Source organism: Eutrigla gurnardus (genome assembly GCF_963514095.1).
Source record: "Eutrigla gurnardus genome assembly, chromosome: 14".
Taxonomy (NCBI): Eukaryota; Metazoa; Chordata; class Actinopteri; order Perciformes; family Triglidae; genus Eutrigla; species Eutrigla gurnardus.
Genome location: NC_139937.1, coordinates 21009710 through 21022731, shown reverse-complemented (window position 1 = coordinate 21022731; position 13022 = coordinate 21009710). Strand labels below are relative to the sequence as shown.

The 13022-nt window shown below is 45.9% G+C and overlaps 1 protein-coding gene across 1 annotated transcript in view; it reads left to right on the top strand.

The window, feature by feature from the left end:
* Nucleotides 1–11394, top strand: part of rftn1b (raftlin, lipid raft linker 1b) — an 83055-nt gene extending 71661 nt beyond the window's left edge. Inside the window, 3 exon segments of the mRNA XM_084027447.1 lie at nt 1040–1143; nt 5581–5656; nt 6568–11394. Coding sequence (XP_083883573.1) covers nt 1040–1143; nt 5581–5656; nt 6568–7116 — 729 coding nt within the window. The 3' untranslated portion in view covers nt 7117–11394.
* The last annotated feature ends 1628 nt before the right edge of the window (nt 11395–13022 follow it).

The window sequence follows — 13022 nt, the reverse complement described above, 5'->3', positions numbered from 1 at the left end:
AATAACTTAAGGAGGGACGCCCCCCCCCCCCCTCCCTAGTTACCACAATAAAAGCCTTTCAGATCAGAAAAAGACAGAAAAAGAGTCCTGCTTTAACGTGTCACAGCTGCAGCTCCTTCAGGGACCAAAAGGAAACCCTGTTTCTACGGCGGCGGCCTCGCCGTGGTGGAGCTCAATGAATGCGAGCGTTACAGCACATGAAGACACCTCGCCGGCTGTAATTAGACTCTCACAGCTCCCAGAACAGCAGAGGCTGATGTAGCGTGTAGGTGTGATGTATGTTCTCGTACCGCCGATCAGCTGTGAATAGACTGCATGTTCACGCTCGCCGCCGCCGCCGCCTCCTCCACTCATATCACTACATCAGAGCTCACACGACACGCCCGCGTCCAACCGTCTGGAACTGATGGTTAAAGAGTAAGATCAAATCAAATACACCAGCCGGAGCAGCGGCACTTTTATTCTACTATTCTCCTCCAAATTATTTTCATTTTGCACGCCGAATAATTTTAGATGTCTTTATTCTACGAGGATTCCTCTTAACAGGGAGTGTGTGTGTGTGTGTGTGTGTGTGTGTGTGTGTGTGTGTGTGTGTGTGTGTGTGTGTGTGTGTGTGTGTGTGTTGAGGTTTCTCGTGTTCTTCGTCGCACGACGACGGTGAACCACAAACACACTTCCTGTCCCAACGGTCGCGTTCCTTCTGAGTTTCGGTTTGAATCACCGCCAGTCTCCTCGTGTCAAAGTCACGAAAATAAATCAATAATAATCAACGCTCTTCCGTTCTTCGCTGAAGAGAAGTTTTTTTTAAATTTCCGTCGCCTCAGATAACGAACGTCTCCGACGCCACGAATCCGACAGCGAGGGCGTTTCCGTTCACCGCGATTGGAAAATGGCGCCTGATTGCGCTGTAATCAGAGCGCCGAATGCAAAGTCGCATGAAGAGCTCGTTGTGCTGCATCGCGGCGTTTAAAGATGGCGGTGGCGTTTGAGGTCGGGCTGATTGCAGGCTCCTGATTGGCTGCTTGTTTTCTCTCCGCAGGGCCTGCAGGTGAAGGCGGACTACGTTCCTCTGCTGCAGTCGCTCGCCACCTACGGGTGGAGGCTCACCTGTGTGCTGCCGACCCCCGTCGTCAAGACCAACAGGTAATTAAAAAGATCTGTGGCCTCTATCGCCCCCTGGTGGCGACCAGAGGGAATCGCAACAGCAGCAACACGAAGCCTCTAATTGACATTAAAAGAACAAACATCTGATTGATTAAAAGCAAAGGGCTGAAAACTTACAGACGCACTTTGTATTTTAGACTTTAATTTAGATGACTTTATGATGAAATATGCATGTAAATAAGATTAATTAGTTATGGAGGATAAAAAAGTGGGCAAATTAATAAAATAGAATGCAGTAAGAGATATGAATACAGTCCGAGTAAATCTAATTAATGATGTTGCAGCGATGCTTCGGGATCATTTTATTAAAAAAAATAACATTTTCCAAAAAATGTTTTAAATAAAAGCACATTTTTTTTAAAGTGCATCGACACCAAAAGGCCTGAAACTGTTTTTAATCTTTGAGTTCAAGAGAACGACGACGTGGCTTCCTGTAGCGTGAGAACACACACCTTCAGCTTCTTGTTTTTCTCTGAATTAAAGTGAAATCTTTGTTCTCTGAAGTTCAAGTGTTTCCTCAGAAATGTGAAACTTTATTCTAAAAACGTTGTTAACGTGTAAACGCCGCGGCGTTGCTGTGAAGACGACGGCTCGGAGATGAAATTGACCTAAATCTGCTCCCGTTGTCGGGGGGGCTGAGCCTTCGGAGGCGAGCGGCGGCTGCAGAGTCTAAAAAGCTCTGAACGCCGGTGGAAAATCTCTTCAGCAGAACGAAACGCTTCCTCGGCTAAGCCGGCGCTGACTCATCATCTTCTCACGGCGGCTGAATGAGTTTACATCCTCTTACGGTCGGAGACGCCTCGCGTGTTACGAGGGAGACGTTTGTCCTTCAACGAGGAAAATATCCTCACGACAGCCGAGTCTCTGAAACCAGAATTTAAAAATACAGAAAGTTAAGAGACGCTGCAGCAGCAGCAGCATCACAGATGTGTGTGTGCATGTTTCCTGCAGCCGTCCGGACGAGTCAGCACGATTTAAATGTTGAATTTAATCTGTTATCAGCAGCAAAATGTCAACTCAAGCTGATTCAGAGCAACCGGTGCTGCAGTTAGACGTGTGACCGTGTTATCTGATGACTCTCAGCCCAAAGCCTTTCTCGTAGTAACCCAACACAAACGGTTGGATGATAAACACAGATGCGTTTATAATTGACTGAAGGCTTTTACGAGTACGTTTTCCATCGGCTGCTGTTACTAACGGCAACCACGGTCGCGTTGGGCCGAGAGTCGTCGGTTAACACGGTCGCTCGTTAAACCACAACACCGGCGGAGACTGAGGCTGCAAGATATGAAACGAGAAGAAGACATTTTAAAACGCGATAAAGTGAAACTCTGAGTCTCGACCGCAGGTGACGGAGTCGGATCTGGAAAGGAAATCCGTTCATGTTGCGATCCGCCATCTTTGCGATCCGCTGTCCCGCCGCCGCCAAACTTAACGTACGCCATCGCCATCAAACTGTGAAAGAGTTCGAGTTTTAATAACATAGTATAATAAGGTACGTGGCAGTATGCAACTAACATTATGTTCACCAGGATTCATTCATTTTATCTCAATACTCTCAGAGTTACACGGGTCAAAGGTCAAAGCAGGCCACAAGCCTTGATCTGATGAAATGAAATCTAAAGTTCAGCTGGAAATAAAACCTGACATCTGCTGGAGAGTAAAAGAAAAGGTTCATTTATCGTCATCGTACGCTTTGGACGAGAGGGACGATTACAGCAACCATTATATATATATATATACAGTATATATATATATATATATATATATATATATATATATATATATATATATACATATATATACTGTATATATTATAGCACATACAGCCATTTAAGTGTGATTGAAAGACTATTCTGTAAGGCAGCGACGTGTCGGACTGATGAAGTGAACCGATCCTTCTCTCTCTCCTCGTTACACTTGTTTCTGTGCGGTCGACTCCTCCATTCTTTTGAAACAACATGTTTTTCTTGTCTTGAGGGTTTCCAGGCCGCTCTTCATCTGGAGAGGTCGGATAAGTGTCAGCGATCTCCGCCGCGTCTGAAAATTAATGCTAACTGGTGCTCAGCGGCTTCTCCACACAACATTAATTCATGTAGTCGTCTCGGAGCGTGCGTTCCCGCTCGCCGCATTCAATTAATGCAGACGCTAATTACATTTTGGAGCCATTAACTACAGTAAATATGCATTTCTCACCGCAAGACGTGGAAGGAGACGACGCGACACAGAAAACAGGTTCAGGCGACTTAATTCCTGATTGCAGGCATCGAAACTTTTACCAAGAAGGGACGACCATATATTATAGAGTCCTGTTTTATAGGTAGATATAATATAGAGTCCTGTCTTCCTGTATGTATAAAAAGTTAGAATATTTTGTTTTCAGACACAATCCTCTGTTTATTCCTATTTAAATGCATTTAGCTTTAAGTCAAATTCAAGCACTTTCCAAGCATTTAAAGGTGCATTTCCATGCTTTTCCAGCACCTTCCAGCTGTGGTAAACTCCATATTTGTATCAATCCAATGGTCAGTATTCAGTCTACTTATTATGTCACTTGTTCATCACATTAAATGAGATGTTATTGTCCTCTAAACAACCAACATGATGTTTGGAGACAGCTTTTTACAGAAGGACCACAAATGAAAGGAAAACTAATTCCACTAACAGATCCACAGAAATATAATCACCAACTATTTTCATCATCTGTTCATCATCAAAAGTCATTTTTCATAAAGAAATGTCAGAAAATGCTGTTTTCAGTCCCTCAAATATGGAGATCTTCTTTTCTCTTATATCATGTCATCACATAGAACAGACATTTCAAGCACTTCATTCTAAATAGAAAAAACCCCACTAAAATTCAAGTGTTTTCAAGGATTTCCAGCACCCGTATGAACCCTGATGATTACAGTATATGTATGTATATTAAATTCATGCAATAACATTTGTTTGGCGCTATAAAAGACAAGACATTCACTAAATGATTCCACTTTTATGGGCGACCCTGTGTATTACAGTCTTATTCTTTATGGAAGATAAACCTGTGTGAGAGCAGCCTTGGATTCGACTTCTGGGAGGAAGGAACATTCCCCCGTTAATAGAAACAGGTCGTTGCTGCTCCGCGTTTTAACCGACGCTGACAGCCGAGAGCAGCTTCGGTAAAATAAAAAAGGCCTGTAATGTTCTGAGCCGCCTTAATGGTCCGGGCGTCCGCTCGGAGAACCGCGCTGATTCTCCAGGAAGCCGTCCGGCGCTTCTCGACAGCCTCGAAAATAGCTTACAGATAAATGGCGGAAAGGAAGAAGGTAATGGAAAAAAAAGAAGTAAAAGAGGTTGTGGTGGGCTTTGGGATGGTTTAGATAGTTAAGCCTTCTGCTGGAGGAGCCTGGACTCCATTTGATGGAGAGAAGGGGAAGATTTGTTGCAGGCTTTTAGGGGTTCTGCAGCGATCATAAAGCTGCCATCTTCCCTCATGTGAGGGGTTCAGCTGGTAGCTTAACTTTAGACAGCACCTAACCTTTGTGTGTGTGTGTGTGTGTGTGTGTGTGTGTGTGTGTGTGTGTGTGTGTGTGTGTGTGTGTGTGTGTGTGTGTGTGCACGTCAAAGTGTATGTGTTTATTGAACTTGTGTCAAGATATCATCAAATCTGCTTTTAAGCCGCGTCCTAATAATAGCAAAAGATAAATTGAGGGGAAGAAAAGCAGAAACAAACAATAAAACTGTCAGAAAACGAGGCTGTCACGGGAGATAAAAGGAGAGGACGTTTAAAAAAAAAAAAAAAAAAGACGAAGACGAGTGACGGCGAGCGCGAGAGACAAGGGAGCTCACTCGGAAACGAATCTGCGTTTCGTTTTAATCCGTCGCCGTGAGATTATCCTCCTCAGGATTACGTAACGAGAAGATGTTCAAGCAAACTTCAAAATCTGCTTCTTGTGTGAAATATGGGTTTAATAGCAAGACTAAAGGGGGGGGGGGGGGGGGGGGGGGGGTGACACTGACAGATGACGGGGGTGAAGAGGTTCAGCCTTTCATCCTTAAACTGTCAGATAAGAGCATGAAGCTGGAGGCGGCGGCCGGCGATCGCTCCACCATCTCCATGGAAGGTCGGAGAGCGAGAGCGGATCAATCCACGTCATCCCGGGATTTAACTCCAATGAATTATACATATTTTTTCTTGGAGTTCTGAGTTTTTCAAGCATAGAAATTAATAACTTATGAGGAATCTGCTTACGTTTGTAGCTTAATGTTAAAAATGTTGAAAAAGTTTGTTCCCGTCTCAAACTCTCACTTTATTTTTTAATCACTTCTAAATAAATTAGTGCCAAAAAAGAAAAACTTTTTTTTTTTTTTTGGAGCGGGATTTCAGAAACCAGCCTGTTGAACATCTCTCTCTCTCTCTCTCTCTCTCCCCTGCAGCGATGGAAGTCTCTCCACCAAACAGATCATCTTCCTGCAGAGACCGGTCCTGAGCCGGAAGAGGAGGGAGGCCAAGGTACGCATCCTCACCTCCTCACATCCAACATCACCTGCTCTGTAGTCTCAGTGGGTCCCACCACTGGTCTGTAACTGGTCTGTAGTCTCAGTGGGTCCCGTCTTTAACTGGTCTGTAGTCTCAGTGGGTCCCACCACTGGTCTGTAACTGGTCTGTAGTCTCAGTGGGTCCCACCACTGGTCTGTAACTGCTCTGTAGTCTCAGTGGGTGCTGCCCCCTACAGGCGGGTTGAAAACATTAGGAACTAGTGTTATGATATGAGGATATTTGCGTCATCGGAGGCTCTTTTTCAGAATAGAAACATGAGATCTCCGTCTCTGGGAAATGATGACGACATTCAAACACACTGCCGGGTTTCTAACGACACAAAGCTTCATGCAGACGGTGAAGTGTCCCTTTAAGCAGCCAGACGTTCCCCCGGCAGCAGACGGGTGTGTTGTTTGGAGAAGCCGGGCGGTGTGATACGACCCTGGATCGTAGCGATAACCTCTAAAACTAAACCGTGGAGGAATTAATCCGCGTCGACCGTCTCCGTGACCCGAATCTAAACGCCACCATTTAATGGGCCTTCGGACTCGGGGAACGGCCGGCGTTAACAAGATTTCCTTGCCGTCCTCTTTATCCCGGCGGCATATTGAACTCTGCACAAGTCGTTCAAGTAATTGACGACATATTGCCTTTAATGTTTAGCCGGTTTGTTTGGTGCGACTGCAGACCCGGGGGCCGCCTCAAAACGGCCTCCATTTCCTTCTCGGCGTCGATGAGACTCATTAGAAGCAGCTCGTTATCCGATATTAAATCCGCCGTGATTCAAGTCCTAACTAAGTCTGCGCTCGCCGCTTTGTGGCCAGAAGCACATTCAAACAGTTGCGATGCTAATTTCACTAACATGCTAATTTAAACTTTTACAGAAATTGATCTTCAAGCCCCGAAGCAAGTCCAACAGAGGCTTCCTGAAAGACTCGACGAAGAACAAGAAGAAGAAGAAAGCCAAAAGTGAGAAGGATCCCGAGGATCCTAAGATCCCCGATGAAAAGGTGGAGAAGGAGGAGGAAGACCAGAGCGGCGGCGAAAGGGCGAACTCCACCGAGGCGGTGGGAGAAAGTCAGACGTGGAAGGAGGGGGGGAGGTGCGAGGAAGATCGGATGATCGACGACGGGATCGAAATCAGCATCGATCAGAAAGACGGAGACGTCGAGACGGAAGAGAAGACGGCGTCGGACGACGCGGCATCGAAGGACAACGGCGAGGCGAAGGAAGCGACGGAGATCGTGACTGTGGAGACCAAAGAGACGGGGGGCGTAGCAGAGGTGGTGATTGAAAACGGCGTGGAGACGGACGAGGAGAACCACAGTGGCGGCGAGGAGGAGGTCGTGATCAAACGTAAGATGGGAGAACCAACGGGCACGGAGCTCGTCGCCAAGGAAACCGTGGCAGATTCATCGACCGCTCAAGAGTAGCCCCCGAGTATTCCACGTTACGCGTTTTTTTTTCTCCCCGCCCTACCTCTCGAATCCCCCCGGATCCACGTTTAAAAGGGTTCCATCCCCTTCGCTGCAGCATCCTCCGGATCCACCGCGTTTTCATGGATGATCCCCTCGCCAACCAACCCTACGCAGCGCTACGCAGCGCTTTCACGTACCCGCAGACATCAGCCCTGCTGTATAACCACACACACTGAATGTAAACGTCCATAACGGGAGACGTCGCCATGGAGACACTGGAGGAACCGGACGATCGTCAAGGATTTAAGAACGATGAAGGTGATCGTTAAAAAAAAAGGAGATGATAAACCGTTTAAAGGGCCGGATCACACCGTGGTTTAAAGAAACTACTGCTAAATCAACCGACTCAGCAGTTTCTTCTAGTGTCTCTCTGGTGCGACTCGGCTCTTTTTCCGGGTGACGAACTAGAAAGAGAAAAGGTAGCATGACGATCAGAGCGGCGGCCATTTTTATGTGTATTGTTGTCATTGCAAAAAAACGACAAAAGTTGGCTACTTCAGTAAACTCGCGGCTATCACCGGGACTCAGTCCCGCCAAGCCTCCGCTGCTGTCACCATGACAACCAACTACCCAATCCACTCAATTTTCTTTGGAGCCGGTTAAAATGAGCTCGGCAAAGAGTTCAGTGTCCGTTCGGCTCCTATTCGGTTTCTATGGTTACGTGATTCTCGATGCTACACCATCGTGGATCGAAGGAAAGTTCTCCGCTTGTATTTGAAGGTTGGTTTGAGACACGAGTCCTCAGATTCGGTTACAAGAGGTACTTCTACTGAGCAGCTCCCCCTCCACCATCCACACGGTCACATCAACAATGTTGAAAAAAGCATCTCTACGTGGTCACGGGCCGCCTCGCTGCTTCCCCCTCCCGAGTCGTGGCGTGGAGGGGAACTCGGGGAAGGGGAGCGCCCCTAGAGGTGGCGTGGAGAAAAAGAAAAGGCGTCCGTTTTTGCGACAGGCAATCTGAAAATAGGGCGAAGAGATAATTGTTTACGGCGAGCTTGAAGCCGAGTGCTTCAAAGAGCCGCTAATCACTCCTTTGGTGCGGCGGCGCTGAGCTCTACGGAATGTTCCGCATCCAACGCCGAAGTCAGATAAGGATGTGAAACTCAGCTGAATGTTTGCAGCTCGGGGGGGGGGGGGCTCATATTTAGATGCACCTACTTTCTCACACACACACACACACACACACACACACACACACACACACACACACACACACACACACACACACACACAGAGAGTTGCATTTTTAATTACATTTCCAGTCGGTGGCCACGAACAGACAGGAACTCATCTCATCGCCGTGGAGACAAGGTCGAGCCGCGTCGGTCGAGCTGTTGTTACTACGGAGACCAAAAAGTGAGGATGGAGACGCGGAGAGCGAATCAGAGACGCCACGGAGGAGAGAAAGGAAATGAACGGTCTCATTTAAACGTAAGGACGGCGTGCGTTCCGGTGAGATTGTTTCACCTCCGGCTCGCTGCAGACGGCCATTCGGACGCCGACCGAGTCGCAGCGCGGAGAGTTTTCGGTTTAAAACCGAAGGAGGAGGCCGAGTTCACGTTCAAGCTCTCGTTCGCTCACTAATGGGTTTTGTCAGTGGGGGATCTGTCAGGAATCATGCATTCATAATGGGGGGGGGGGGGGGGGGGGGATTGACAGCAAACCACCTCGACACGATAACAGCCTTCAGATTTAACACTGATGTCACAGGAATCATTGCACTGAGGAACACACACACACACACACACACACACTTGGTCGTGGAAATATGTCGGATAAAAATCCAGTCCGTTAAAGTGATTCTGGAGAACGTAAACTACCTGCTGTCCGCTTTCACACCAGAATATCATTCATCATAATTCTGGGGTTTTATGAGAACAGATGATTCTTCGGTCGGGGAACAAAAAACACACACAACTAAGATGGATTATGCTGACTAAGTGCTCTCCTTAATGAATCCAAACCCGCCGCAGAGATTTTTCTTCAATGTAAAAATGGCAAAAAGTGATTTTGTGTAGAGTAGAATATTATAAACTGTGACCAGCTTCGCCTTATTACTGTAAACGCCCACAATCTGCTTTCTAGAACGCCACGGCGCTCGCCTAACTGTTATGTGTCCGTTATAGTCAAACAGGAACGTGTTGGTATTGTTTATTGAATCCCGGAGCGAGGGGATCAAAGTGTTCGTCTGACATGAAGGTAAAACGTTTGATTATAAGTTGTTTTTATTACGATCGTGAATGTTTTTCAGTCAAAGAGATTTTTATCGTGTTGCTAAAACGTTCGCTATGTATTTCTGATGCTTCGAGCTACCTCCCGAGGGGAAAACACACAAGCCCTCCACTCGGACCGGGTCTAGACCTGTGACCCCGCTCCCTAATGGCAAGACGAGGTCAAAGGTCACGTTTGAGTCAGGATGAGTTTCCTCGAGCACACGACAAATAACCACTCTGATAATATTGAATTAAGATATGAAGTCATATCGGAATATTCTCTGTGGTGTTTTTCTTTTCTTTTTCTTTTTATTATTTTTTTTATTCTCTCGGCTGCTTTCAGCTTCCGGCTGTTTGAGCTTTAATAAGCACTTATTGTATTCTAGAGATATTTCATGCTCACTCTCGCATCGGAGCCGCCGGGGAAGCAAACAAGACTCGGCCGTCAGAATGGGACAAATTATTAATTTTGAAAAAAAAGGGCAAAAATACGCCTTTTTTTTTTTTGCTGACGAGATTGTATGAGAAAATATCTAATAAATTTATTTCATTAGATTCAATCAATTTCTACATTTCCCCCCTCAGCGTGAAGATAAACATTTTTATTGTCATCTACTGTATCTGTTTTATTCATTTGTTTCATTAATTTCTTTTTTTATCTGAAACTGTGACATTTATTCCCCCTTTGGCATCCTGTGAAAAACACGGATCATATTACATTGTATCTAGAAGGAGCGGCGTTTCCGATAAATCGGTTAATATCGTGCGACGCAACAGGATTTCCCGGTTGGACGTCCAACGACGAGGAAGGTCATGACCTTAACAGAAGTTAGAGCCGGTCCCGTGTCCGCCCCGTCCCACCCGAGGCCACGGCCTCCCTGATAAAGGGCTGATTGGTGGCGGTGCACTCTGACCTCTGACACACCCCAGGGGACTGTGGGTAATGGAGTTTTGTTCATGTCTGGTAAAAAGAGAAAAACTGCAGGAAAAACAAAGAAAATGGAGCCGAGAGAGAGGGGGGCAATAATCTGAGAAAAAACGTGGCAAATTTGAGAATTTATTACGATGCTAACAACCAGCATCTATGCTAGCTAACCTACCATGAATGTACGTTTATGTTTCTAATGAATCTTCCCAACGTGTGACAACGCCTCGTTAAGGTCCTTAGGGTGATGATGTTGATGCTTATTGTTGGTTTTATTTATTATGAGGCCAAATTGTTATCTTATGGGTGTTTAAAGATCGGAGCGGTTGGGCTAAGACGCTAGCGGTAGCTTTCACTTGTTGTTATAGAAACGGCAAACATCCAGTGTTAGCAGAACAAAGTGAAAACTACCGCTATCATCAGCTATGCCCTTAATGAGGCGTTGTCACACACTGGAATGCATTAATTAAAAAAATAAATGCGTACATTCATTGGAAGTTAGCTAGCATAAACGCCGGATAGCGTCGTAATAAACGCGCAAATTTGCAACTTTTTTCCTCTGAATATTGCCCCCCCTCTCTCGGCTCTGTTTTTTTTTCATCAGTTAAATTACATTCGCAGCTCTCCGCCTACTCACGCAAAAACAAACAAAAAAACAAACAAAAAGGGTAATTAATATTCAGTTTCCTATCTTCTATCAGTAATCGTCTCTGAGCCTGAATGGCGGCGCCGGTGCAATCGTAACGGTTCGTTTCCCGTTTCCTTCTACGAGTAGAAACGACAGAATATGAAACAAAAGGACGCCGTCATGTATTTTTATTTTCCTCTCTGTGTTGTCACTTTAGCGCTCAGCCTTCTGGAAGATGTATTCTTAGGTTGTTTTGTCTCTGATGTGTTGTTTTTTGTTCTAATCACCTCGGCTGCCATCTTGAATGTTGAGTATCTTTGATCGTGTGCTAGCAGTGTTCGCTCTCAAGGAAGGAAAAAAAAAGTATTTCTTTAATCTTTGCTATCCCGCGTATGTCCACATTCCTATTGTTCATGACATCTGTACAATTTGTATATTATAAAATGATTTATATTTAATGTGTACACGTGTCTCCGCTTCTTTTGTTTCAGAGGAAGTAAAAGTAACGAAGGTGCTCAAAGCGGTTTCCAGGAACTGTTGTTTAGATCTCATTAACGCTGCTGTTGACTGAGTCAACAAGGAGTCCAAATAAAACAAACATTCTGTCGTCTTATTGTTCATAATATAATATAACTGCCGTCGCTTCCACCGCTCGGCAGGATAGATATTCTTCCTGAATTGTACAAGACAACACTGTTAAGTGTTGGACATTGTTGTGTCAGGGTCTGGTGTTTTGCTTAAGAGCACCGAGGCAGTGCCCAGGAGGCAAACTGGCACCTCTCCAGCCACCAGTCCACACCGGTACTAGAACCGGCAACCCTTCATGTCTCAAACGAAGCCCCCCAACAGACCGATCTACTGGATTTAGATACATTTTGCATCTCTATTTAAAGGAACTGACCCCAGAACTCCAACTTTACCTTCAACCTGGGGTCCGGGACCCCTAGAGGGTCCGCAGAGTTACTGCAGGGGGGTCCCCCGAAATTTGATCCCAAACATTTTTTTCTTCCAAAAATTGAAATATGTCCAAAAATACAATGAATAACATGAATACAACCAAATCTTCCCGTTTGTTTAATATTATGTTGAGAAATTTTGTAGAAATGCCAAAATAGAAAACATTTAAATATGAATCTGTCAAGAATTAATAATGTTTACTATTAATATTTAATGTCCTAGCATTCATCATTACAAAGTACTGTTATACCTGCATTCCACATTATTATTGGTCGTTTTAATAAGGAACATTATATAGGGAAACCTCCACAGGGTCTCAACAGGCCTTGGGGGTCCTTGACCTGAAAAAGACCTCTGGTTTAAAACCTTGAGAATCAGCACATTCTCAGATCTGTTCAGTTCCACGAGGACGATAATAATACGGTTGGAAGTAACAAACAGGAAGCAGAATGCGAGGAACGCTGCTCCGTGTGGTTATTACCTTCATTACTGCCGAGACCTTCCATCAACGTTATGGTTATTACACCTCCAGCCAAACGGCACAACGCGGCGGCACCATTCATCTCGCCCTCGCCTCGAAACAACGCCATTCAGCCCCAAAAACTCCCCCCAATGCATCAACATTTCACGCGATAGCCGAGTCCCAGCGAGCCGTGGTAATAACCCCACGGTGTTTTATGAACGGGGCATATTTACAGTTGAGGCAACACAGCCGGCGTGATCTATAAGTCATGAGCCGGGAGGCGGGCACGGGGGGGGGCGAGGGTCATTACCCCGCCAACGCCACATCCATTCTGTTCACTACGGGACCCGTTAATTGCTCTGGAGGTAGATGGGGGGCCGCTAAGCTGGTCAGGAACACACCGAGCACCGTTGGCTTGGATGTTAGCCTCGTGACCCGGGGCGATCCATCCTGGAAGGGTCTAGACCAGGACCCAGAGGCAACGCAGAAACCTGCTGAGGCTGCAGCTTCTCATCCTGAATAATGAAGTCGCTTTCGAGAGTCGGAAAGGAAAAATGTTGTTTTCTGAATTGTGCTGGACGATGTCATAACAGCATTCGGAGGCCGGGTTTGATGTTTCATTCTGTGCAGGTTTTAGGCCTCTCTGGGGGGGGGGGGTGACCTGCACAGCCG